Source organism: Bombus pascuorum, chromosome 15 (genome assembly GCF_905332965.1).
Source record: "Bombus pascuorum chromosome 15, iyBomPasc1.1, whole genome shotgun sequence".
In the NCBI taxonomy this organism is placed as follows: Eukaryota; Metazoa; Arthropoda; class Insecta; order Hymenoptera; family Apidae; genus Bombus; species Bombus pascuorum.
The window spans coordinates 1,329,711-1,354,675 of NC_083502.1; the positions used below are offsets into that span (position 1 = coordinate 1,329,711).

Here is a 24,965-nt window from a genome sequence, read left to right on the forward strand (position 1 = left end):
AAATACAGGATAATATGTCAAATGAATCTTAACTTATTAAGGAGACACTAAAAATTACGTAGTTTATTTTTATATAGTAAAGATCGGTATTCTTAAGCTTATACTTATGCCTGTGGCACATACCATGTTTAATTACACTCATTTATATATATAAAGGTCTTCTACACCAACATATATATATGTATAATTGCAATCCTTGGTATTTGTTACTCAATAAGTAATATGGCTAGATGAACAGACTAGAATTTATTACACTTACAACTCTAAATAGATAGGAGTTTCTCGAAAATGTAATTATAAATATGAAAGCATCATTATTAATCCGCATAGCAATATAAAAAGAAATTTATTTTTATATCAGCAAAATATCACGTAAAAATCAAATATGAAGTGACAAATTCGCCAATTCTAAATCTTTCTTTAAATGTTTACTTTAACATTATGGATAGAAATTTTTTACTATAATTCATGATACCTATAAATATAATTTATTTTATACTTTAACAATGTTTACCAATAACTATACAAACTTTTTTTTAAATAAATATAAACTACAAAAAAATTTTGTAGAAAAAACAACTATACATTCTCTAAATCATTGTCAACGATCAAATATAAATAATACACATAAATAATATCAACTATCTGTAAATACATTGTTTGTAAAGCTTCACAATGTCATGTTAAAAAAAGAAAGAAAATATTTATAACAACATTCGACAGATCCTTATTTTAACAGTATGACTGTTGTAATTATTGTACTGTTACTATCTAAAATGTGTACTGGTTCACAGTACATTATTAAAATACGAAATATTTTATAGTTTTGCAATTTTTTTTTAGATAATATCTAGGGCTATTATTCCTACATTTTATCTTTTGATCTTTCTGTGCTCCTGAATTAAATAGTTATTCAAGCAACTTAATAATATCATGTTAATTAAACTGCACAGAATATGAGTCTTACTAATTGTTTTCTAATTTAAATAATCTGCATTAATAAAACTATTTCCATCTAAATTTTCTTTGCAATTTGCCATTCAATTATTCATATTAATACAGATATGCTTCTTTCTCACTTCTGGACTGGATAAATTGCTGTAAGTATCAATTACTGAAAAACTGTCTTTTCTGGTAGAATAAAGAAAGTGTTATAATTTCTAAGATTGAAATCTAGATGACTCCTCTGGGTCCAATAAATCATCACAGGAAGCTGTTGGGGGTAATAACTGTCTACCCCCTCGTTTTTTACTGCGTGTAAATACTTTAGTAAGTTGTGCAAACTTACGTCGAGACACTAGAACATAATTAAAATAATAAAGGTAAAATATAAATTTTGTAATTTTTACATTCATTACATAATAATATACAACTGCCAAAATACCTTTGCCCATATTTTTTAGTCTTTCTTTAAAAAGATCTTCATCATCATGACCAATTTGACTGCCACATTTTTCAAGGCTTGTTCCTTGAATTTTTGTATCTATGATAAAGATAATGTAAATAATTGGAATTTTATGTCTTTTCTACATTGTTTGCACTATAAAAATTATAACTGCATGTTACAAACCACTTTCTAAAGTTGACAAAAAGTCTTCATTCCAACGTAGTTCAGCCATAAATTCTTCATTTTGAAGAAATATAGCAATTCTTTCATCTTCTAACATCGAATTTTCTTGTAAACATGAAGAATCTAAACTATCTTCACAAACTTGTTGAGGAAGTCGAAGGAATGTATCTGGTAATGGACCTAATAAAGCAGGTTGCCATTTACGTATACTTTTTAAGGATATTGTTGACTCTGTTTTCTGTGACTTAGAAGTACTTGGTGATTTTTCATTTTGCTCTAATTCACTTCTAATTTTTTCATTTTCATTATCTGTACTCATAGTAAGCAACTGATCGATTGTCGTATCTACGGCACCTTGGTTAGATCTTAACACAGCCTAAAAATTTTGAAATAATTTCTTCATTTATTATGTATCATTATGCATCATTTCATAACATACATTTAGACTGAAGACAGTTTCCAGTTACATAATGTAATTTAATACATTTATTAAATGAATTTACCTCGATCACATCATCATCCATTTGTGGAAACATGTTTTTGAAATCAGCCATTGCTTGATAAAATTCTAAAGTTGTTTGTTGTTGTTGTTGCTGCTGTTGCTGTTCCATAGCAGAGGCCATTATGTGGTGATTGTAGAATTGTTAATCTAAGTGAAACAATTAGCTTAATTAGTTGCAGTTAGGAAACTTTCAACAAAGATTTCGTAATATGACGTTATTTAATTTTACTTTGAAAATTCAATAAATCTAAAACGTTCCAAAAACATGAATAGACAAATCGTCATTCATAACGAGGGATATCGGTTTCTGATTATTACGTGAATGTCATGTTATTTGTTTGGGGAAATTAATTACATCTTATTTTGTCTTTATGTTATAATTAGTTATGCACCGCTGAGTTATACGAAATATCCATGCACATAATTGAAAACCGAGACAAGACTGTACCCTGTCATTACACATGCAAGAAAGATGACCAACTGTCAAAAATTTGGTGAGTGAGACCTTTCTTATGAAAAGTAAACTTATTCCAGAATTGCGAAACCACAGAACGGATTTATCTAGTGATTCGAGCTTGATTTTTATTGGTGTATTCTGGACAATTTATGTAACATTTTTCATTTTATTCCAACATGAAATATTTAATATTAACTATTTTTAAAATAGCATGTAATAAATATAAATAATTGCAGAAACGAACAAGTGAAATATTATTTATATAGAACTAAGGAATAGTATCCTTTTGCATTTTTAGGTTAGGTTGATTGAATTTTTGAACGAATGGTCCGACCAGGGTCATATAAATTATAAATAGATCGTGACCGGGATTCACATATGTAATCGTATATTAAAACCGTATACACATTGTGAGGATGTTTACAACTCTGAAGTTTAATATTTCAAAATGAGATAGGTTATGTTTTCACAAGTTTTATTTCATATGTTGTTAATTCAATAAAAATTGTTATATTAGGAGCAAAAATCATTTCGAACACACATATTTTAGTTTCAGAAAATAAATATTTATGACAAAATAGTTGTTTTTAGTGTTATTTCATCTTATTTATGAAGCATCATAATTTAAAATTATGTATGAAAAATTCATAAAATATTATTGATAAAAATAAATATAAAATTTTAATAATTCTTGTATGAGACATGGACAATAAAATGAATTGTAACTCGTTTAATGTGGATAATTTAATTGAACATTTCCTATATTGTACACCAATAAATACAATAGACATTCTTGTATGTAAATTTTACAATCAATCTATAAATAATCTTTCAAAGAATTATAGAAATTTCACATTTATATTTTAAAACTTGCAGATTTCAGAAGAAAATATTAATTGTCTAGTTAGTTCAAAAAAACAACAGGAGATCTTGGAAAGAACAGTAAATAGTGACTTAATTAAAAAATATCCAATTAAACAATCTTATCAGAGGGCATTTTTAAAATGGCTTATGAAAAAGGTATAAATGAATTAATATTTATAAAATTAATTCATTTCTAGAGTTAAAGATTTAATTTTTATAATCTAGATTGAAGATAAAAATGGTGAAATTTATGACGGTATTTATACAACATATTGTAATTTAATATCTTCCACTATAGAAGAATCTATTCACTATCGGCATTTTCTAATGGAAGATAATTGCATTAGTATAAAAGAAAGCACGAATATTATATCAGAAGGTACAACAGGATTGTGTAGTTGGCAGGTATTTGGAAACTTGGCAGGAAACTATGATTGTACAATATGATTTTTCGAATTTCCAGTTGTAATATCATTCATAATTTGCAGGGAGCCATTGAGTTAAGTAAATGGTGCTTAGAAAATAAACAAAAATTCTTTGGAAAAGTTATTTTAGAACTTGGTTGTGGTGTTGGATTAACAGGATTATCCATTATTAAGACATGTTTTCCCAAACAATATATATTTACAGATTGTCATAAAATTGTTCTTGAAATGGTTTCTGAAAACATTAAACTTAATTTATTATGTAATGAAAGGAAAATAGAAACAGAACTAAAACATGATAGATTGAAATTGCAATTAAGCTATAATCATACAGATGTTAAAATAAAAGAGTTAAGATGGGAAGATATTAATAAATATGTGAATGAACAATGGATCATACCAGATATAGTAATTGGAGCTGATATTTTATATGATGTCAATTCATTTTCTGAATTAATATCAGGATTAAAAGAATTTTTATCTTTTCCTAATAGATATGCAATTATTGCAGCAACAATTCGCAATGAAAACACTGTTTTACAGTTTCTATATCAATTAGGTATATTTTTTACTCTTAGATATTAAATTTTCTACCAAATACATATTAAAAATTAATATTGTTTTTTTAGCTCATTATGATCTTTCTTTTGAAGAATATAATATACCACAGAAAATGGTACACCAAAAGTTGGCAAGCGCACCTGTTAAAATATTAAAGATTTTTCAGAAATAAATTTAAGATAATAAATTTTTATTGATATAATGTTTTTGACAATAATAATTATTTTAAGATGATCTTACTGGATTTTAAAGGCAATTTGTTGAATACTTATTATATAGTAAATTTTACTTAATACTTGTTTTATATATTTACATTTGCAAATAAAGAATATTTATTATAAATGTATTTAAATATACTTCACCAACAAGGAAAAATGTACATAGTAATTATTTATATTTCAATGGAAATTAAATTTATTTAAAAAAATTAAATACAATAAAAATTATTTATTTGTAAATTTACTAATATTAAGCGGATAACTTTATTTCTTGTACTTACCAGAGATTTTCTCTCAGTGTCTCTCAGATTCACAAAAAAATTGTACAAATCCTGTTTCATCAAATGGAATGATATATTTAGTTTACAACATTTGAGATACTGATAAAAAGATTGCGAGAATTGTCATTTTAACACGATTTTAAATGTAAATAAAAATCTGAAAAATATATAACGTAAAGATTTATATAAATATGAATATAATTGCCAATAACCATTGCTTTACATTTGAATGAAAAATAATGAGAGACTTATATCAAATGAAAGTTGTTTATGTTTGTATCAATAGTATGTGTTTCTTTTTTTAATAGCTCTTTTTTAGTCACTGATTTTCTATCATATGTTATTGCGACTATCTCTCAAAAACCTCATGCCATAATAAATATTATTATAGGTACAGTTTTCTAGTGCAACATCCTTATCGAATCATTAGAAGCAAAAGCATATTTGTTATATATTATTATACGTATTATATGTATAATCAGTTATTATCATTAATAATATGCTAGCAAATTGCAGTAAACGATATTGTGTTTTTTAAATAAAGCAATAAATAAAACAATTATTCCAAAAGATTAACATTATATTTTCTCTTGTTGCATTATTTCATAAATATTTAGGTTTAGTAAAAAGCTAATTTTTAGTAATCAGTTGTCAATTACTTTGGTCGAGTCTTGCTGGTTTTAAATGTAACCTTTGAATTACATATTCAGGCATGCAATATGTTGGATTGATCTTTTTCAGAGGATAATCAGTATTTAAAAGGGAGAGTGCAGTTAAGCCAAAAAGAGTATGAAAAGGATCAGCAATATCTCCTGGACGATCACTAAACCCTCCTGATTCTGTATCTTGACATGCCAGTACAAATTTTATCTGTAAATTAATGTTGTAATAAAAGTTGATTAACTTTATCCATTCTTAATATAATATTAGTACTTTTTGCATTCTTTAATTTTTTTGAAGAAATACATACCAATTGTTCTTTATTAACCCAATGAAGGCGTCCTAAAATTGTTAGTGCAGAAAGGACCCACCAAGAATAACAAACATCAGGTAACTTTTCTGGTCTACCATTTAAACCCCCAGATGGAAGTTGTCTTTCACAAAGCCACCAACTTAATTGATCTGCATCTACTAAGTGAAGATTACCTGGCAATATTTAACACTTTATGTTATTTAATTTGTAAAAAGAATTGTATATATTTTTTCTCTTTCTTTTTATTTTATTATATTGATTTTGTTATATACTAACTGAAGAATAATTAAGAATAAAATAAAAATTACCAGTTATTGATAAAAGCCCTATGGAACAATAAATCATACCAGCATGACTTTCAGCTCCAGGTTTTGATCCAAATCCACCATCAAAATTCATGCATTTCATCACAAATTCAACTGCCTTATCAACATCTATTGCATCCAATCGATTCTAAAATAATATTATTATAGTCTAAGTTAATTCATAAGCTTACTATTTTTGTAACTTTAAGTATTATATTATTCTATTATCATAAAAAAATATACAAATACAAAAATATAGATGTAATTTAATACATTTTTGTACAGATTTAATATTTGTCAACATTTATCTAATATCTATCAATAGATTAAATCTCTTATTACTATATTTATTTACCAAAAGTGATAAAGTTGCCACAGCACAAAAAGAAAATCTTGTATCAACTTCACCCCAGATATCACCTGTGAAACTTCCATCTGGTTGTTGTCTTTCCTTTACATATTTTACAACTCTTTCTATGTCAATAGTATCTAATGCATTATAGATACAAAGTATTTGTACTGCACTCAAAGTGTAAAGAATATGTGGGTCATGTTGTAAACTTGCAGCTATACCACCACTGTCTGTTTGACATTGAGCAATAAATTCTAGTACCTCATTTCGATTTGTCTGTTCAAGTTTACCCATAAGATCCAGTGCTGTTAAACCCCAGTACATTCCAGACATTCTCATATGTTCTGTCATACAATACATCTAAAATATTATTATTTCCATTAATTATACATTAAACCTATTTTAATTATGTATATGCAAATAATCCTTATACTACTTATAATATAAAAAATATAATACATAAAATTTAAAATAATATTATAATATACTTACATATTCATCTTTGTCAGTACCATAAGAAAGTAAAAAGTTTGCATGCTTTTCCAATAATAATTCAGGAACTGAAGCTGGAAGTTCGATGTCATGTTTTAGCACTGGCTAAAGCATAAATTAAAAAACATTGTTAAAGCATGTATCATATAAATAGTAATAAATTTATACTTGTATAAATAATTTCCTATTTTATTCTACGTTTTTTTGTAAAAACTTATTCTAAGAACTGTATAAACCATATTCTATTTAATAAAAAAATCTATAAAATAAAATCATTGTAATAATATAATACGCAAAAAAAGGATAAATTAACCTAAGACAGAATTAACGTTTTAACCCAGAATAAATAATTTGTATTAAACTCTTCGTCCACTTACCATGTTACAAAGTTATTTTTTAAAAAGTATGTAAATTACTATGTTTTATTAATTTTCATTCATTTAAGTCAATTTATGAAAACTTTTTACACTTCTTACACCTCTGATAAAAATATACCTCATCCTTCGTTGAAGAATAACTTCATTTTCAGCCTAACCTCAAAAACAGAATTTCTTAGTGATCACAAAAAGGCGCGGATTTTCAAAAAAAACATTTTAAAAGAGAAAGGAATAAAATATTATAATAAGTTTACATAAAGTAATAACATTGAAGTTGTAGTTATTTCTATTTTCCTTTTAAAAAAGTTTGTTTATTTATAAGTAAATACTTAGTTTATTTTTAACTTAAAATCAGAAGTATGAAATAATTTCTCGTTTAGAATAGATAATATATATTTAATAATTTGAATATTTTTTGTAGAAAAACGACATTTATTTAACAATTTCAAGATTTCAATTGTTTTCTCTTTTTCTCCATATTCATTACATTCAGGAACTCCAATGTTCACTAAAACAAACAAAAACTGAATTTAGTAATGTCATTATGTGATAAACTGACCTATACTAATTTTTTAAATAGTGATTCTGATATAATATTGTAATAAAATAATTTAGTGAAGCATTTAAATTAATTCATGTAAACTGCAAAAAATTTAATCGTAATTTAAAACCAATAATTTTTTATAATTTCGTTTTTTATTTTACCTCAAATTAATATTCAGCTGGATACAGATTCTTCATCATCATCAACATTATCATAATGAGAATTTGTACTTGTGACATCCTCATCATTCTCCTGTTCTTGATCACCTTGATCTTCTTGTTCATCTTCGTCCTCTTGGTTTGACATTTCTTCCCATTTCTCATCTGACTCGCTTTCTAAATCTTCATCTTCAACTCCACCATCTTCATCTGATGAATCTATTTATATTTATTCATGTTTATTAATTTCAGCTTTAAATAAATACTATAAATTGTAAAAATAGTATAATATATCAAATTAGACGGGAAATTATGTATTATTAATTTTTATACAAAAGTAAGATTTTGTCCAAAACTTATTTTAATTTATAAATTGTATTTTGAAAAATAATTTTAAAACATCGATTACAACAAAATAATATTTTTACAGATACAAACCTGTATCTTGGTAGACAAGGCAGTTTTCGCTAATGTCTTTGTCGTGTTCTTCCATTGTTTGAGAAATTTGGCCAGTGATAAGAGATACTCGACCCTTAAGTTTCGAGAGCTCTGTTAAAAGAGTTAGTTTAGCATCCATTAAACTTAAAATTGGCCCAAATAATTCTACAAGGTCTGCTTGTGACAATAAATGTCCCGCATGAGTTGTTAATAATGCTTCCAACCATCGTACAGCAATTTTACTCCTGCAATATAATCAATTAATAAGAATTAAGCACGATCTTTAGGCTTCTATAGTTAATGATTTTAAATATACTATAAAAATTAGTTAACGTTTGATAATCTTACGTGTATGTTTTACCCTGAAGTAGGATGGTAAGTTCTTTAAGAAGAGGACCAATTGCTTGAATTGGTAGCTTGGCAATAGTATTCCTAATAATAGTCTCATTTTTTGTGAGAAAAATGTTGCTCAAAATAGTTTTATCTTTACTATTTAAGCCTTGTACTAAAAGTTGTGCCCTACTATTGCCCGTGCTCGTGATTTTGCCTGTAGGATTGCTTTCAGCACTTAAGCTTAAGTTTTCCAATCTATCTTTTAATAATAATTGTGACCCACCACTGCTTCTAATCTTTTTTTGTGTAGTTTCAATTATTCCTACAACAGATAAATCAAAATTAAATTACAAATCTGATTTGCTGTTATGTATACATGTTGCTCTGTTTAAATATCAAAGATAAATACCTGATGTAAGATATTCAACATTGTCTTCAATTATAGTGGTCTTCACTTTAGAAATTTCTTCTTTTCTGTCTTTGCTTTTTTTATATTCTGAACGTACTAGATACTGTACTTTATCAGAAAAATCTGGTGTCACTTTTTCAAATATAGGATTAAGATATGTTCCATATGCTAATAATAATTTTTCATCTTCTGTCAATTTTCCATTTAAGATAGAAATTTGTTGGACACTATCTTTTTGGCTTATATCAGAAGCGACTGCAATATTTAAACTTGGCTTCAAAGGTTTTGACCGACCATTTGGTTGGTATTGAAATAGATGTGCTTGGCCAGACCTTGTTACTACCAACACTATCATTTGAAAGTTTTCAGAAATGTGTGTAGAAACACTTATTGGATCATCTTGCAAAGCTAAACTTGCCACAGCAGTTCTTTCATTTCTTTGCTGAAAATATTTTCTTAATTAGTAGATATAATTGTATATTTAATTAAAACTGAATAAAATTTTGAAAAGAACACATATAATACTTCTCTTTTTCTAGAAATTAATTTGGGAGCTCTAATAAAATCATATTTAAAGTCCATTATCAGAAATTTTTAAAAATTAAATAGATTTGTATTTTATATTGTTAACAATAACTTTTTTTATTCAGATATATGGGGAAGTTACCAATACACCACAAATTGTCAAATGATTAAATGATTCTTTCTTAGCATACTCTCCTTATAATGCAGGGAAAGGACAGAAAATATATACCTTTACAAAGAATTGTCAATTCTCATATAATAATGTGTTATGGTTAATAAGTATAGCATATTAAAAAAGACTAACGAGAATAAGAAGTTTAAAAATGCATCTTACTTCATCTAATGCCCAAACATTCAGGTAACCATCCCCACAAGCACCACTGATAACATAATTGTTACCAGATGTCATTTGAACAGTATGAAGACAGGACACTTCATTAGCATGGCCTGTGAATGTCCTTACTAATTGCTTAGTATCTAGATTCCACCATTTAATAACCCTTTCTCCTGATAACAAACTCTTTCCATCTGGTGAAACTGCTAATGATACAGTTTTTCCTTTGCCTGATTTCCATTTACATCTTACACCATTTTCTTGCAAATTCCACTGAATAATGTGGTGATCATCTGCTGCAGAGAATAAACCAACATTTTCAGACCAAGTCACTGCAGTAACATTACCAGAATGACCATTTAATTGTGCAGTAACTAAGGAAGTTGTTGTATCATAAAGTGTGACTCTTCCATTTGTTGAACCCATGGCAATAATGCCCTTTTGATTGGATTCTTCTGAAATTGATTTCTTTCTGCGTTTTTTCCATGGTGAAGGCTAATAACAAAATAAAAAAAACTATTTTCAATTATATACTCAAAACACTTTATTAATCAAATTACTTGAATTATTATTAATTATTAAGTAAATATAATATAACATTAAATATGCTATAATTTGGTTCTTATATTATTCATTAATGAATGGTATCAATCTATTTTAAATTTTTATATCATACTGCTATACTCAAGAAATTGAAATTTTACAATAACATAAACATTTGTACTATGTATAATTATAATACAAAGATCTTAAAAATGATTTATTTTATATTTCGTTTATATAACAAAACAAAATACCTTTATAAATAAAGATATTACATCTACACGATATATAGTAAAATATTATAAGAAAAATAATAAATTTATTGCTTATTCTGATATAAATGTAATATAGAAATGAACAAAGATTATAACCTCAAGTACCATTTAATTAAAGAAACATGACTTAATAATAAAGACAAGTGAAAAGGAAAAATTCATGAAATAAAAGATATTCACAACTTAAAATACTTTTGTGAAAGTCTCATTTCAGTGTTTATTTTAGTATAAAATTTGTAAAAAATTGCGAAACGCATGGAAAGCATAACCTCTAAAAGTACTGAGAAGTATGATTAATCAAAGATTATAAACATTCATGATTCATGATATGACTCAGAAGATAGGTTGAGTTCGGAAAAAGTTTTATTTTATCATAATATAGAATAAATCTACGAAAAAATAAGAAAATCCAATATTTATACGAATATAGAGTAAAGGAGCACATGGTTTACCGATGTATTTGTTGTTCGAAAACTGACGTAAAGCCAAGCCAAAACACAACATGGTGAAGAAAGATGAGAATTAGAAACATATTCTTGTTTTAAACGGCCAGTGCCAGTGTCCCAAATTTTTAATTTTCCATCATTACCGCAATGTGCAAAATATTCACCGTCGGAAGAAAAAGCGTAATTAGCGGTAGTCACCATTTTTTAACTATTACTACTACCAGAGAGGAAATGAGAGTGCTCACGCCCGTAGTTTCAGTTGTTTCACAGTACAGGTGCTGCACCATGCGGCCAAGTGCTGACTTTAATTGACATTAACATGTACAGGAGCCTATAAAATTAGGGATCTGCCCTTTTTGGTTGGCACTTAGCATAGACAAGAATCTATGTATTTAAGCTTAAAGTTACTACCTTAAACTTAAGTAACTTAAATTCTCCTGAAGAATGTTCATAATTAGTAGTTTAGAATAGTCCTGGAGAATTGATTGCAAAACTATCATGAAAAGAGAAATTAGTTTAACTGAAAATAATTTATCAGTGTTTACTTTGTTACTAATTGTATCATATAATATGATACAATTATGAATTATATAGCAAATAATATGAGCTAATTAGCTGCTGTCGCAATTATGTTTTTATAGGTAAATTCCTTCAGTGATTCTAGGAGCACCCGAAGGAGCGCTTTTCGTTAAAGTTGAGTAAGATTTGTCTCTGAGAAGACATCAACAAAGAAGGGCGCAAGTCTCAAGAGTCAAGAACAAGGGTGAAGAGCAGTTAGGATTTTATCAACGGCAGAAATTTATTTATTTTCTTTGCTTTTTGTTAATAAATTATTATATTCTGACATTTTGTATTATTTCTAACACTGCTTTATATGTGTCATCGCCCAAAAATGTAGTAAACAATTAATTCCTTTTTCCTAGGCAAGATACAATAGCTTTATTATTGCACAATTTTATTGTTGTCATTTTTATACTTGTCTATCAAATAGAATAGTAGATATGGACTTTTCCAATAGTACTAATAATAGTACTACGTGGTAATAGTAGAACTGTACAATTAAATACGTTCTTGTAGCGTGGGACTCAATAGGTTCCTGTCTATGCTAGTGTGCAACCATACAGAGCAGAGCCCTAATTTTTAGGTTCTTGTATATGCTAACGTGAATTAAACTCAGCATTTGACCGCATGGTGCAGCACTACTTCGTGAACAACCAGATCCATAAGAGTGAACTCTCATTTCCTTTCTGTTACTAACCAGCTATTCAATTACTACAAAGTAAAGTAAGCTACGAAGTACAACAATTATTCTGTTTCCCTTATGTATCTAATTTCAGTTCGTCCTTAAAAACTTGCTTTTAAACATTTTAAACACTTTGCCTCTTATGTATTAATACAACCACATATGTATTACTTGTTGGGAGAATTTGTTTTAGATAAAAAATATTCCTACATATTTCAAGTTAAAATATAACCACTATGCGAGTAGTAAGAAAATTTTAAATGCTACATTTCCCACCATCAAAATTTCTAGGAATTGCTGGAACTTTGTATACGACATATGATAATAGTACGTGCGAATCTTAACATAATCATGAAATAACATGATCTATAATTTTAATTTATAATTTTTATGTAATTATATAAATCATATATTAATAAGTTAACCTACAACCTTAATAACTATTTTAATAACATAAACTACAACTCTACTATCAATTTGAGTTTAATTGAATTATTTTATTTTTATTATATTTCTTCAGAAAGCAACATAAATCTAACTATTTCTCTTAGTTTAATTAGCAAATGATCTGACAACGTTTATATAAATTTCAAAACATTACTCAATATATATTTTTCTTCCATATGACATTATCACTTAAAAATTTGTAATTACCTTAATATTAAATGTAGAATATTAATTTTTAGGAGTATTCATACATATGAAAAGAAGAATAAAATAAAACGTATTGGAAGATAAAGAAAGTAACGTTTATTGCAAAATTGTGAATATTATAAAAATAAATGTAAGAGATACAAGAGAAAGAGAAAGTTATTAATAAGTAATGTTTATGTCAAATTCCTCCTTGTGATAAATAAGAATGTCTTTGAATAACATATTAGGTCCATCATAGTTGAAATTATCAAGAGGTTTGTCTAGTGGAAAACCAAATGGTCTCTTGTCAAATTTATAATCACCCCATATTCTGGAAGTGAATTGGTATTCCGTAGAAACTGGACTAACATATAAGAACAGTTGGAATGGCATCCCTTCTTTTTTACCCTTTGGTAATAACAGTCTTTCTGGGAATCCAAAGATTCTTTCATAGTAATTGAATGTTTTGTCACCATAGAGAGATGCTTCGAGTTTGCTATAGAAAACTTCACTTGGTTCTTGATCATTGATTGTAAAGAAGCATTCCTGACTATTACGTGTAATTTTGTTCAGGCCAGCATTCACTGTTGAAAATTTGTGAAGAATAGTGTTAGTTATATATCTAAATATTAATCATAACGAAAATTTATACATTAAGGATTAAGGATAATAGTAAATTAAAATAATTTTATTAATTATAATGACTTTCCAAAAATGATTTGAAAAACATAAAACTTCTTTGTTAATCTAAAAAAATGTCTGTAATTAGTTAATACCTTTTAATTTGAAAATATATGAAAATAATAGAATATTTTTAGAAAAGGAAATAAGGGGGGATCAAACTAATAATGAACTAATAAACAAAATTGAATAAACTTACAATCAAGAATCCAGTTGTCAATTTCATAGAAGTATTTAAGATTGTCTGGAAGTTCATATAGTTTATGGTGTGAATTATATTTGGGTCCAAGGAAAATTCTGATAGCTGCTTTCGTTGCTTTATCAGAATTGATGGTAATGTGGAAATTAAATGGTTTGTGATTCAGACGAGGCTGTCTAATTTTAATTAATGGCAATTTGTCATCTTTTTGTGCATCCACGAACAACCCATTGCTGATTGTTGTATCAAATTGCTCAAAATATGTAATGAGTTTATCAATAGAGAAAGATTCAATTTTCAAATTAGGGTAGATGAGTTCATCTTTGTTGTATGGTGTCTGATGCATTTTGTACCTTGAAATAAACATTTTGTTAATTAAAGTTACAATGTAACAAAAATAAATATGAATAAATAAAAACAAATGTTTAGAATTAAGCTAACTATGTTCAAAAACAAACTAAACTAAATTAGAATTACCTGTAGTAAAGGTCCACTATTCTCTTATAGAGACGATAGAAAGCAGGGTCTCTTAAAGAAGTAGAAAAGATTTCCAACGCACTGGGAAGGATTCTATACTTGCTTGATGGTTCTAGATTGTAACCAAGGATTTTCCTGCCAAGGGCATCAATACTGCCATAGTATTGTTGGTTAAAGGAATCTTCGTTGCCTTCAATGATATTTCCAAGAATGTTTAAACCATCCTCGTTATAGATGTAATACTTGGTAGTACCATTGCCGAATACATAACCAGTATCAATTGCAGACATTATTCTCGATTCTTTGTCTTTGATGTCCTATAAGAAGTGAAATTATATTAACCCTTGAAAGGCGAGCGGTTCGGTCGACTACATGCAGTGCTGCGGATCGTTTGGACGCAACACGCAATTTATAACACACATGTGAGATTTTAAGAAATTCAAAATTAAAAATTTCAAACGTGTTAGTTTTTTCTTACCGTAATGTATTTGTATTTGTAGCTAGGGAAGTTGCTCCATTCTGGTCTCTGAGGGAATGGTAATCCATTTTGGTGTGTCATAGTAGGATAATAACCAGCATAGAACAGTTTCTCCCAGTCGAAGTCTTCGAGATTAGGTAATTCATTCGTAAGTCTTTCTAAATAGTATCTGTTCATTAATTGTTGATGCCCATACAAGTATTCTGCTCCGCGATAATCTTGAAAACCAAATTCCGAGGATGACATCCAGAATGGGAATGATTGTCGGAAGAAGAAGTAGTAGGCATTTAAGCCGATATCTTCCATGAAGTAATTCAACTTATTTTCCAAGTAGTATTCACGATTCATGTACCAACCAGAATAGTTTGCCTGGAGTATGTATGTCTTGTATTCTCCACTTGTTTCTAAAATGAAATAGTTTGCAATTATATTAAATAGTACGACGAAAATAAAAAGAAAAAAATTAAAAACAATTACCACGGAGGCCAAAAACTGATGGGTGATGGGATTTTTGCAGGACTTCTGAGTTAAAGAAGAAGTATGGACAGAGTTCGTATGGGGGTGGCAATTGAATGAACTTAGTGTCTTCTCTTCTGATTACTGCATTGTAGAAGGCTATGATATATTCGCCCTCGTTTATGTTGTTTCTTGCCCAAAGGGCTGTTTTGGAGAATGTTTCGAAGTCGTTTGCATAGTAAAACAACCTGAACAGGGCTACCATTTCTTTAAGGAGATATGGATAGTAAAGTGAGAATACTTCTCCTCGCGGAAGCATACCGTTCTTGTACATGTAAAGGAATTCCTTTACCGCGGCCTGAAAATTCATCAAGAATATTCACTTTACACAAGGTTATATATATTATTAGATTTTTGTTCAAATAATTATTTAAAAATTTGTATTTGTTTTTTGTTATTTGCTTCATCACTTTATTTTACTACGTTCAAATGCTTTAGAATGTAATCAATTAATATGCAGAGACGACTATCGTGATTATGAGTAATATAATCATGACAGCTGTATCTCATTACATTGTTAATGAGATTTCAAAATATGTACTTTTGAACTATTGGAAATACGAAAAAATGTTTCCTATGAAAGTTGTTTGATTTCGGAGGGGACATATTCTGATGTTATTAGATTCTCTGTAGGTAAAGAGCAACTTCGTTTCCTTTTTTTAATGTATTAAAAAATATATGACTCCATAGAAGAAAAACAAAGTTGTTCTTCACACAACCCTTACGTGCGTGTCTACAGAAAATTTAATAACATTAGAATATGTCCTCCCGAAGTCGAACAAATTTCATAGGAAACATTTTTTCGTATTTTCAATAGTTAATGAAACAATAGCGTGTATAGTGCGTACGAATAAATTGGACATACTGTATACATATAAAGTTTTTAGAAGTGTTTGAGCCCTCTTGCTCTGCTACTTAAGGATGACTTCCGATCACATCCTATGTATGTTATACTAAAATATACAAATTTAAACATCAAGTAACATAAAAATCAGTGAACCAACAGAATTGCATCTATCATATTTTTAACCGTTGTGCAGCTAGCAAGGCAATCATTATTAATAATCAATTTTTATTTTAATGGATAATTACTAACCGGGTTGGAGTACAAGTTGATGTTCGCTTCGATGTCCCATTTCTGACCCTCTTCGTACCACGTGTAGTTGATCTCGGCTGGTTGGGTGATGTGATAGAGGAGATTGTAGACCTTCTTCTGTTTCAACAAGAAATCCTTATCAGCGGTTTTCGTGTTGTAATATTCTGCATTGACCAAACTGCAGGCCAGTAGCCCCAGCAGCCACAGCCGTGGAAACATATTTTTGAAAAGTGAAAACCGCGGAATCCCAGAGCGCAGATGCTCAGCGCGCAGCTACTCTTATACTCCGTCATCCCCTCCCTCGATTAATTCTTACTTATTGCTCCATTAGATATTTTACATAAATTCTTATCTAATCTTGATGAAAATTTCTTTCAAGGTTTCTTTCGCGACACCCTCCACCGGAATAGTTCCAATGAATAAAAAAAGATAATCTGTGCAGAATTTCAGCTCGATTGGATAAGGAAAAGGCGTGCCCCTGAGCACTTAAACGTCGAAATATTTATTTAAATTTTTAAATGCACACAAAGTCGATTTTATTTGATTATCTAATATAATGTAATATTACATATCCTATGTAATAATATATTTCTAATATAACATATCTAATATAATATAACAAAAGCATGTCAGACAAAAATTGTAGACCTAAGAAAGGAGAGCATCTTTGATGTCCTACTACGTTTTTTCGCGCCACGAACGGTTTTCGAGAAAAATGAAAAAGAAAGTCTGGAAGAAATCATTAAGATTTTGTTCTAAATTTTGAAAATTTAAGCGTGCCTCGGTCAATTTTTATCAGAAAAGGCTTTATTTCGAACGTTAGAAGGTTCTCGTTCTTTTAATTATAATGCACTTCATCGTAATAAAGTTGTACGATATGGCAGAAGTAAACACTGTTTGTCATTGACGATTTAACTTCGATCGAAATTCGTGTATTGACTAATTTTATCTTCCCGATTACAAATTATGTGTTAATTTTGGGCCAATATAAATTAAGAAGAATAAAACACGCATGCGATATCGTTGGTGTGGATTGATTAATTGAGAGACAAATTTTCAATTGATTTATTACCTGTGTAACAGGAAGTATATTATTATACAATATAAGCATAATTGAGAATTTCTCGATACGGAGTAAGGTAGAGATTATTATGTTTACTACAATTCAATATTATGTCACAGAATAGTATGACAAAAATCGATAGCGAAGAACAAATACTTTTACTTTAGCTGCATTGTTGTTTTAATTATTCGAGGTTAATCAAAAATTTTGTTGTTTGTATGAATGTTCGGTTAGAAAATATCAGTCACTGTATTTCCGGCGCCTTACCTATGGCAACTTTTCTTTTATCAATATGTTGTATATTTAAATGCAAGAAAATGAAAAAGTAAATATCCAGATATCGGTGCAGGCATAAATCTGTTTCACACTTTGACAATGAGACGTGCGATGCGGATATTTCGTTTTGCTAAAAGAAATTCATGCAATTTTTATTCAATTGATGCAAATCTATCACTCCGTTCTGAGCCGAAAAACCTTTATTGCACTTTCTTACATGGACTAGGGATAAAAACAAAAGAACATCTTAAACCTATCGATTAAATCTATCGATTGTATCTAGAATTATCTTCTAGTTACTATTTATTGTAACTAGCGCATCTGCATATGGATGGCGAGCGCGAACTCACGTTGTCATTTTCAACAGGAATAGTTGTTAATTATGTTTTCAATACATATAAATTAATTTTACATTATATACATATACATTGAGAATCAAAATTTATAATAAGTTTTTTTCAAGAAATATTTAATGCACATATTTCCAATACTTATTATTTCAAAGTTCAAACAACTAAGAAATTATATCTTTTCTGTCTGTCTTTATAGACTTAACCAGATAGAAATATTTGCTTATTGATGTTCTGTGATAAATTACAAAAAATTCAAAATGAAAACAAATCTAATTTTACACTATTTTCCTTATCGGAACAAACTTTGCCTCTCAGTTTACGATGATAGCGATTAGCTTGTTATAATATCCACTTTAAAATTTATAAAAATTAATGATAAATTTATGACAACTGGTCTATGGATTTTTATACATTTATAGGAATTCTGAAAGTGCAAAATTGCACAGAATGCACATAATATGAAAAAATGTATAAAGTATCTAAAGTATAGTGTTTCCTAGAATAATTGGTGGATAAAACATTTTTCTACCGGAGTTCTGCTTTTTTAAATACATATATTTTCATAGATATGAATTCGTATAAAAATCGGCTTTCTAGTAATGATTTTCATCTAGTTAATTTAGTAATCGAAAAATGATGTATTATATCGTACAGAGTACTAATAAAAACAGAGAAATTGGTATGAAGAACACGAAATAATACAGAAATTTAAAAAAGCGTTCTTGAACTTCGATATAACTAGAAAGCAGTTGCGCATGCGCGCACGTATCGGTACGCATTTCTATTAATGCAAGTTGAAAATATACGTAAGTAATTAAGAGAGATGCGTATGTAAAAAAATTTGTATATACAGGATGAGTTTTATCTACATTGAACTTTTAGCATGCAATAAGTACTTTCACGTAATCGCGTTTAATTACACGAATATATAAAAATACGTTATCGTTGTTTGATTAGCATTATCGTATGATTCGTATGGAACACTTGCTCTCACTTTCCTCTCTTATTAGTCTAGATAGTTCGTTAATAATAATTCACGAAGATAATATTGTCTCGACGATAATTGGATATGATTTATGCCGGAAATGAAGTTTTCTTGTCTGCACAGCTGTTGTTGTGAACGGACGTTTGATAGTTCGATAATTAGTTTGGTCAATAGTCTGGTCTTTTAATTGCTGTTTAATATCTCGACAATTTTGTTAATGTCTCTATGTCTTATCTTTGTTACACTTAATGCAATGTTTCAACTGAATAAGATCAACTTTCGAAATTGATTTTTATTTTCTGTTAATTTTAAGGGCATTATGCCTTTGATATGATCGTTGTGTGGTTATAAGTACATATGTATGTCTTGGTATCGTTAGGTTTGTTTATTTATAGGTTAGGTTTGTTTAGGTTTATAGTGGTTCTAATTATGCCTTCTTTCGATTGATATAACGTACGTAGGTTTAGAATATTTACTCCATTTAAATTAATCGTTGTGACAATTTCTTTTCTGTTTCATTAAGGCTTTTATAGGATAAGTTGGTTTCCGTCTCTAAACGAAACATTAGTTTAACGATATAATTGTATGACTTACCTTTGAATGATATCGATCAATGATAATTATTAAATATCGTATTATGCAAAGTTTAATTATTAAAAATTGAAGAAGAGAAGTTTAAATATACGTAATAAACGCTTATATTCGCTAGAATATTCTAGTTCAAGTCATAAAAAATGTGATCTTTTTTGACCACGTTTAGTTATTTTAGTGAGTGTATAAAGAGCTAAGTTCGAAGACGAAAAGATTGAAATATCATTCCTTCAACTTTTACGTTAAATATTATTCATCAGACGCAAATGCAGCTGTGCAAAAAATCAAGTAAAAGTCGAAGAAACAGGCGGACACATTAGACGTTTCAAACGGATAATCAGTTTTAAAAATTGACGATGTAATTACAAGAAGCAAAATCAGCAGACTAAGCTAATCAACTATTGTTGATCTATCAATATGTATCTATATCAATATTTATTCTTCATAGATAAGACTAGCGCTGCTTATACATCGCAATATAGGATAATAAAATAGTCAAACATCCAGCCAATAATTTTTACATTATTTTATTTCGTCTCTTTCTACATCTCTTTGTCGTTTCCTCTTTAGGAAAATTATTAAGGAGTTACTAAAGAATTAACATTTAGGAAATAACTTAGAAAAACTACATGGAAAGTTTTGTTTCATCGACAGTGTTCAGTTCCTGCTCAGTTCCATGATGAACCAGAACTTCCGTGAGATGCACGTTAGGAACATTGAAGAGTAGAGAAGTGACAGGCCTGTCTAGAGGGAAGCCCATAGAACGACCATCGTCGGTCATGTGACCCCATATGGGAGAATTTACTTGGACGGTGACTGACTGGTCGACCGGCGAAACGATGACGAAGAGGTTATAGGGCATACCGCCCTTTTTACCTTTTGGCAGAAGGAGTCTTTCAGGGAAGCCATAAGGCTGTTCAGAGTACTTGAAAGTTGTGCCATCGTCGATGCTATTTACGAGCTTTTTGTAGAGAATGTGGCTGGCAGTCTCGTCAGGAACAACGAAGATGGATTCGTGGCTGCTTCTGTCGATTTTATTGACTCCAGACTTCACTGTAACGCGAATAATCGAACAAACATTAGCGTTGAACGTGAACATTAATATGAATTGATGAATAATAAGAATAATATATATATATACGTACGGTCAACCATGAATTCATCCACCTGCATGAAATTCATGTAGCTGTGAACCAAGTCAATTTCATGACCAAATTCATCGTATTTTGGGCCAAGGAAAATGCGAACTATACCCGTGGTGGCTTTGTCGCAGTTGACGGTAATATGATAGGTGAATGGCTTGTGATTCAGACGGTATTGACGAGCCTGGATCAAAGTGTTCTTGGCTTCTTTGTAGCCACGAACGGACACTCCGTTGCTGAGCAAGGACTCAAAGTGATCGAAGTAAGTGACGAGTTTGTCTACAGTTACTGATTGAATGGTCACACCAGAGAAGCTCAATTCATCTACAGTGTAACTGGGAACATTTTCTTTGTATCTGGAAGAAGAATCTTTATTTATTAGCTCCTCTATTCTTGAGACCTCTTGGAGAGAGATTTAAAAGAGTAACAATGATACATGACAAATGTAACAAGGAAATTAAACGAGGTAAAACGAACCTGTGGTAATAATTGAGGATAGTCTTGTAGATGCTGTAAAACACGGGGTCTCTCAAACTGGTGGACCAAACTTCGAGAGCAGATGGTACCACTTGGTGTTTGACGTCCGATTCATGACCAAATCCAAAGATTTTTCTTGCGAGCAAGTCCAACTGTCCGTAAAATTGTATGTTGATGCTGTCAACGTTACCTTGGACGATGTTACCAAGAATGTTCAATCCATTTTTTTCGTAGATATTGACACGGTTACCATTGGTGTCCAAGACGAAACCGAGATCGATGGCCGTTGAGATCCTAGTGTGCAAGTCCTGAAGCATCTGTAAATAGCGTGCACGTAGAATGGAATTTTCACATTTGGTTTTGATTTAATTTGATCGAAAACGATGGGTCGTACGAAAAACTTTTACTTTATATTTTTGAAAAATATATCTTTTTCACCTTCTCGGAATCACCTTCTTCTCAATCGGCGATTATTATCGAATGAATATAAAACTTACTTGGACGTATTTTTGCATGTGAAGAGGCACAACAGCACCGGTTTCTCTCTGTGGGAACGGAAGCCCATTGCGGAATTGCATGGTGGGATAGTATCCAGTTACTATGGGGTGGTTTACGCTCACGTAACTAATTTCACCCATGTCGTTACAGAGTCTCTCGAGGTAGTATCTGAAAATATGAATTTTAAATAGCAGCCATTAGAAGCGACGTTAATTAGTATTATTTTAAATTTCTATAAAGTAAATTTACATTTGCATGAATGGAACGTCTTCTTACAAATAAATTATTCTGTTACATTTTTATACGAATGGAATTATATCTTGCAAAAGAAATTGTTTTTCCAAAATTTAGACAAATCACTATATCATTCATGTCATAGGAAAGTGTCAAGACTCGTGTTTTTATTTGAAGTAAATTGAACACATAATTGAGCAATTCTTAACATACCTGGCCAACAATTGCTGGTGGATGAAGAAATAATATTCACCACGGCTTTTTGTGCCGTGAAGCATCTCGGAAGACATGAAAGGTGGGAAATTGTGGTTGACCATGAAGTAGTAGTTATTCAGGCCAACGTCTTCGGTAAAATAGTTCAATTTCTGTTCGGGTACATTGTGTCTCGTCAAATACCATCCGCTGTAGTTGGCCAAAAGTACGTATTGGTCGACATTACCCACGGTTTTCTTTTCGTCAACTGTTCAAGTTCAAACAAAAACGTTGCATGGCAAACAAAACATGTTTCTAATATTTGAAGAGCATGTTTAACGTAAGATCCAAAATTCAAAAATCATACATACTAATAACAATTTTTTCATATTCAGCTCAGACTTGAGCTATCTTTTAACGTTAAAAGAATATGCTTGGGTCGAGAACAACCGAAAGAACGGAGCGGCATTAAAAAAGAAGAAAAGATTATTGACATAGCCAACCTGTGCTGCCCATTGCGATATCGTAAGATCTTTGCATGACATCGTCGTTGAAGAAGAAGTGTGGAAGCACTTCGTACAATGGTGGCAACTTGATCAATTTGGTGTCGTGTCGATGGATCACAGCCACGCTTAAAGCGTACGTGTACATTAGCTCGTTTACGTAGAATCTAGCCCAGACAGCGGTGTTATAGAACACGTCGAAGGTTTTGGCACTGTACAGAACACGGAAAAGCGTCACAGCTTGGTGGCGCATCTCGGGGTTCATCACGGTGAACACTTGTCCACGTGGTAGCATTCCATGTTTCAGGAGCTGAATGAACTCCGTCACTGCTTCCTATTATATTATCAATTATACGTTAATCGTTAGCAGCGAGAAGATGATTCTTCCAATTAATAGACCGCAGATTTTAATATTTGCGAGTTAAATACCGAATATAACACTCTATTTTCTCCTTTTGCTGCGTTCACTTAATAATACTCTTATACGAAAAGAGTTCTTGGAGACAGAAAGAAACAGTTTCTTTCCTTTAAAGAGATTTGCGTTTCAATATATGAGAAAAAGAAATGCGTTCAACTCTACAAAAATTATTCGAGATGCTGTAAAACAATATGCATTTACAAGCATATTTATTTGGTTCACAGTCTACTCGTTACTAATGAAATTTGTAAATGTACAAGGTATATGAACATAAACTGTTGTACAAAATTTAGAGATACAAAGATACATAACTCATCTGCATCAGAATATTGTAATTTTTAACATGCAAGACGAATCTCTATTTCTTGAGTCCTATTCGTAAGGGTATAAGTTTGTATAAAAATCTGCAGTCTATTTATGAGTCAGCTGTATATCCTACCTGGTCCTTGTATTGGACGACATTCTCCGCGATGTTGAAGGTGCGAGCCTTCTGGTAGAGTTCAGGATGGTATACAGTGGGTTGGTCGACGTGCCAAAACAGTTCGTAGATGTTCTTCTGCTTGGTCAGATAAGTACTGTCAGCGACCTGGTTGGGCAGTTGGTGCACTGCCTGGGCCAGCAGGCAGAAACTGGCGAAAATGACTAAAGCGGGCTTCATCGTTGAACCGCGGTTGGAGGAGACCGGTTCGGTGATGAGTTTATATACCGGACTCAAAATGCTTGGACTTCGATAAACAAATCTATAATCTGTATCGGGGTCGATTTAGGGTAAGGTCGCGAGGGTGGTGAAAGTAAACGACTTATCACGCGTTCGGTTTCGTGTCGCAATTGCTGATAAAGATAAAGGATGCAATTTGGCTAATTCGATCGGTATATCGGTAGAGTTTCGCAATTCAACGAAGAACTACGATTCGTTGTGAATTTGAAATTTGTTAAATAGCTATAGTTAATTTTTAGTTGATGCAGTGGCGGATGAAAGAATGGATAGACTATGAATTTCAGTAACTTTTCTGCTAAAAATTTCTATTAAAAATTGCTTCCCATGTTTATAACAGCCGTCTATTCGGCGCTACATATTATTTATACGTTTATTCGTTGCTCTTATTAAACGTAAGTCCATTTTATAAAATTATGCTGTTTTTTCATACTTCTTAGCTTGCAAACTTTCCTTTGTCTGCCACTGTAGGAGGAAGGATCTAGTGTAAATACTTTAATCGTATTAAAGTATTCGACACTAGATCCTTCACTAATGGTTACAGTGGACTATGCTACAGACGGATTATGCGTTCAAATATGCTCATATTTAAGTATCTAGATGTTCTTCGATTCTATTAAGGATATACTATCAAGTTTCCTAATAAAATTAACTACGGTGATATGAGACATGACAAATACATGGATAAATATTGTCCTGCCAAACTGAAACCTGAAGAATTTCAAACTTCATATGCATGAAGCTAATAATTTTGCAATTTCGAATGCATGGATTAAAAATAAAGAAACTATTCTTTCTGGAAAGAACACGATT

At 30.2% G+C, this 24,965-nt stretch overlaps 6 protein-coding genes across 8 annotated transcripts; 1 reads left to right on the forward strand and 5 right to left on the reverse strand.

The window, feature by feature from the left end:
* Window positions 1-48: 48 nt before the first annotated feature.
* LOC132914957 (CUE domain-containing protein 1) lies at window positions 49-2,627 on the reverse strand. Of its 2 annotated transcripts, none has more exons than XM_060974503.1 (5): window positions 2,521-2,627; window positions 2,074-2,219; window positions 1,571-1,946; window positions 1,385-1,483; window positions 49-1,297 (listed from the first exon to the last, which is right to left on the reverse strand). In XM_060974503.1, exons 2-5 carry the CDS (start codon window positions 2,191-2,193, stop codon window positions 1,161-1,163), a joined length of 732 nt encoding a protein of 243 aa, XP_060830486.1. In that variant the 5' UTR covers window positions 2,194-2,219; window positions 2,521-2,627; the 3' UTR covers window positions 49-1,160. The 2 variants fall into 2 exon arrangements, with proteins under 2 accessions (XP_060830486.1, XP_060830485.1); XM_060974502.1 differs by having other exon boundaries at window positions 2,302-2,538.
* Window positions 2,456-4,793, forward strand: LOC132914954 (protein-lysine N-methyltransferase EEF2KMT). 2 transcript variants are annotated; one of them, XM_060974497.1, is made up of 6 exons: window positions 2,456-2,566; window positions 2,828-3,324; window positions 3,406-3,549; window positions 3,619-3,798; window positions 3,882-4,377; window positions 4,448-4,793. In XM_060974497.1, the coding sequence occupies exons 2-6, from the start codon at window positions 3,232-3,234 to the stop codon at window positions 4,549-4,551; spliced, it is 1,017 nt and encodes a 338-aa protein (XP_060830480.1). In that variant the 5' UTR covers window positions 2,456-2,566; window positions 2,828-3,231; the 3' UTR covers window positions 4,552-4,793. The 2 variants fall into 2 exon arrangements, with proteins under 2 accessions (XP_060830480.1, XP_060830481.1); XM_060974498.1 differs by lacking the exon at window positions 2,456-2,566 and adding an exon at window positions 2,649-2,680.
* Window positions 4,794-5,437: 644 nt separating this feature from the next.
* Window positions 5,438-7,538, reverse strand: LOC132914963 (geranylgeranyl transferase type-2 subunit beta). The gene is made up of 6 exons (XM_060974513.1): window positions 7,378-7,538; window positions 7,001-7,105; window positions 6,512-6,868; window positions 6,160-6,304; window positions 5,849-6,024; window positions 5,438-5,748 (listed from the first exon to the last, which is right to left on the reverse strand). Exons 1-6 carry the CDS (start codon window positions 7,378-7,380, stop codon window positions 5,530-5,532), a joined length of 1,005 nt encoding a protein of 334 aa, XP_060830496.1. The 5' UTR covers window positions 7,381-7,538; the 3' UTR covers window positions 5,438-5,529.
* Window positions 7,539-7,752: 214 nt separating this feature from the next.
* Window positions 7,753-11,710, reverse strand: LOC132914962 (WD repeat-containing protein 43). Its single transcript, XM_060974512.1, has 7 exons — window positions 11,389-11,710; window positions 10,119-10,613; window positions 9,260-9,701; window positions 8,866-9,172; window positions 8,518-8,762; window positions 8,083-8,298; window positions 7,753-7,885 (listed from the first exon to the last, which is right to left on the reverse strand). The coding sequence occupies exons 1-6, from the start codon at window positions 11,581-11,583 to the stop codon at window positions 8,096-8,098; spliced, it is 1,887 nt and encodes a 628-aa protein (XP_060830495.1). The 5' UTR covers window positions 11,584-11,710; the 3' UTR covers window positions 7,753-7,885; window positions 8,083-8,095.
* A 1,642-nt stretch (window positions 11,711-13,352) lies between these two features.
* LOC132914924 (hexamerin-like) lies at window positions 13,353-16,979 on the reverse strand. The gene is made up of 6 exons (XM_060974440.1): window positions 16,706-16,979; window positions 15,571-15,907; window positions 15,094-15,497; window positions 14,616-14,932; window positions 14,139-14,491; window positions 13,353-13,842 (listed from the first exon to the last, which is right to left on the reverse strand). Exons 1-6 carry the CDS (start codon window positions 16,922-16,924, stop codon window positions 13,439-13,441), a joined length of 2,034 nt encoding a protein of 677 aa, XP_060830423.1. The 5' UTR covers window positions 16,925-16,979; the 3' UTR covers window positions 13,353-13,438.
* A 3,505-nt stretch (window positions 16,980-20,484) lies between these two features.
* LOC132914887 (hexamerin-like) lies at window positions 20,485-24,125 on the reverse strand. Its single transcript, XM_060974384.1, has 7 exons — window positions 23,877-24,125; window positions 23,020-23,353; window positions 22,538-22,784; window positions 22,090-22,258; window positions 21,593-21,909; window positions 21,119-21,471; window positions 20,485-21,026 (listed from the first exon to the last, which is right to left on the reverse strand). Exons 1-7 carry the CDS (start codon window positions 24,093-24,095, stop codon window positions 20,599-20,601), a joined length of 2,067 nt encoding a protein of 688 aa, XP_060830367.1. The 5' UTR covers window positions 24,096-24,125; the 3' UTR covers window positions 20,485-20,598.
* Window positions 24,126-24,965: the final 840 nt, after the last annotated feature.

Excerpts from the sequence above, each read along its gene's own strand:
- LOC132914887 (XM_060974384.1), bottom strand. The coding sequence starts at position 24,095 with ATGAAGCCCGCTTTAGTCATTTTCGCCAGTTTCTGCCTGCTGGCCCAG. Across the intron at positions 22,259-22,537 it reads CACCAGCAATTGTTGGCCAG|ATACTACCTCGAGAGACTCT; the intron begins GTATGTTAAGAA and ends TCATATTTTCAG. Across the intron at positions 21,027-21,118 it reads GGATGAATTCATGGTTGACC|TGAAGTCTGGAGTCAATAAA; the intron begins GTACGTATATAT and ends TTCGCGTTACAG.
- LOC132914963 (XM_060974513.1), bottom strand. Across the intron at positions 6,869-7,000 it reads GTACTGACAAAGATGAATAT|ATGTATTGTATGACAGAACA; the intron begins GTAAGTATATTA and ends ATAATATTTTAG. Across the intron at positions 6,305-6,511 it reads TGGCAACTTTATCACTTTTG|AATCGATTGGATGCAATAGA; the intron begins GTAAATAAATAT and ends ATATTATTTTAG.
- LOC132914954 (XM_060974497.1), top strand. The coding sequence starts at position 3,232 with ATGGACAATAAAATGAATTGTAACTCGTTTAATGTGGATAATTTAATT. Across the intron at positions 3,325-3,405 it reads TAAATACAATAGACATTCTT|ATTTCAGAAGAAAATATTAA; the intron begins GTATGTAAATTT and ends TAAAACTTGCAG. Across the intron at positions 3,550-3,618 it reads TAAAATGGCTTATGAAAAAG|ATTGAAGATAAAAATGGTGA; the intron begins GTATAAATGAAT and ends TTTATAATCTAG.
- LOC132914924 (XM_060974440.1), bottom strand. The coding sequence starts at position 16,924 with ATGTTTCCACGGCTGTGGCTGCTGGGGCTACTGGCCTGCAGTTTGGTC. Across the intron at positions 14,933-15,093 it reads ACAAATACAAATACATTACG|GACATCAAAGACAAAGAATC; the intron begins GTAAGAAAAAAC and ends CACTTCTTATAG. Across the intron at positions 14,492-14,615 it reads ATAGTGGACCTTTACTACAG|GTACAAAATGCATCAGACAC; the intron begins GTAATTCTAATT and ends GTTTATTTCAAG.
- LOC132914957 (XM_060974503.1), bottom strand. The coding sequence starts at position 2,193 with ATGGCCTCTGCTATGGAACAGCAACAGCAGCAACAACAACAACAAACA. Across the intron at positions 1,947-2,073 it reads TGGATGATGATGTGATCGAG|GCTGTGTTAAGATCTAACCA; the intron begins GTAAATTCATTT and ends CAAAATTTTTAG. Across the intron at positions 1,298-1,384 it reads ACTAAAAAATATGGGCAAAG|TGTCTCGACGTAAGTTTGCA; the intron begins GTATTTTGGCAG and ends ATTATGTTCTAG.
- LOC132914962 (XM_060974512.1), bottom strand. The coding sequence starts at position 11,583 with ATGGTGACTACCGCTAATTACGCTTTTTCTTCCGACGGTGAATATTTT. Across the intron at positions 9,173-9,259 it reads TGTTGAATATCTTACATCAG|GAATAATTGAAACTACACAA; the intron begins GTATTTATCTTT and ends TATCTGTTGTAG. Across the intron at positions 8,299-8,517 it reads CCTTGTCTACCAAGATACAG|ATTCATCAGATGAAGATGGT; the intron begins GTTTGTATCTGT and ends AAATATAAATAG.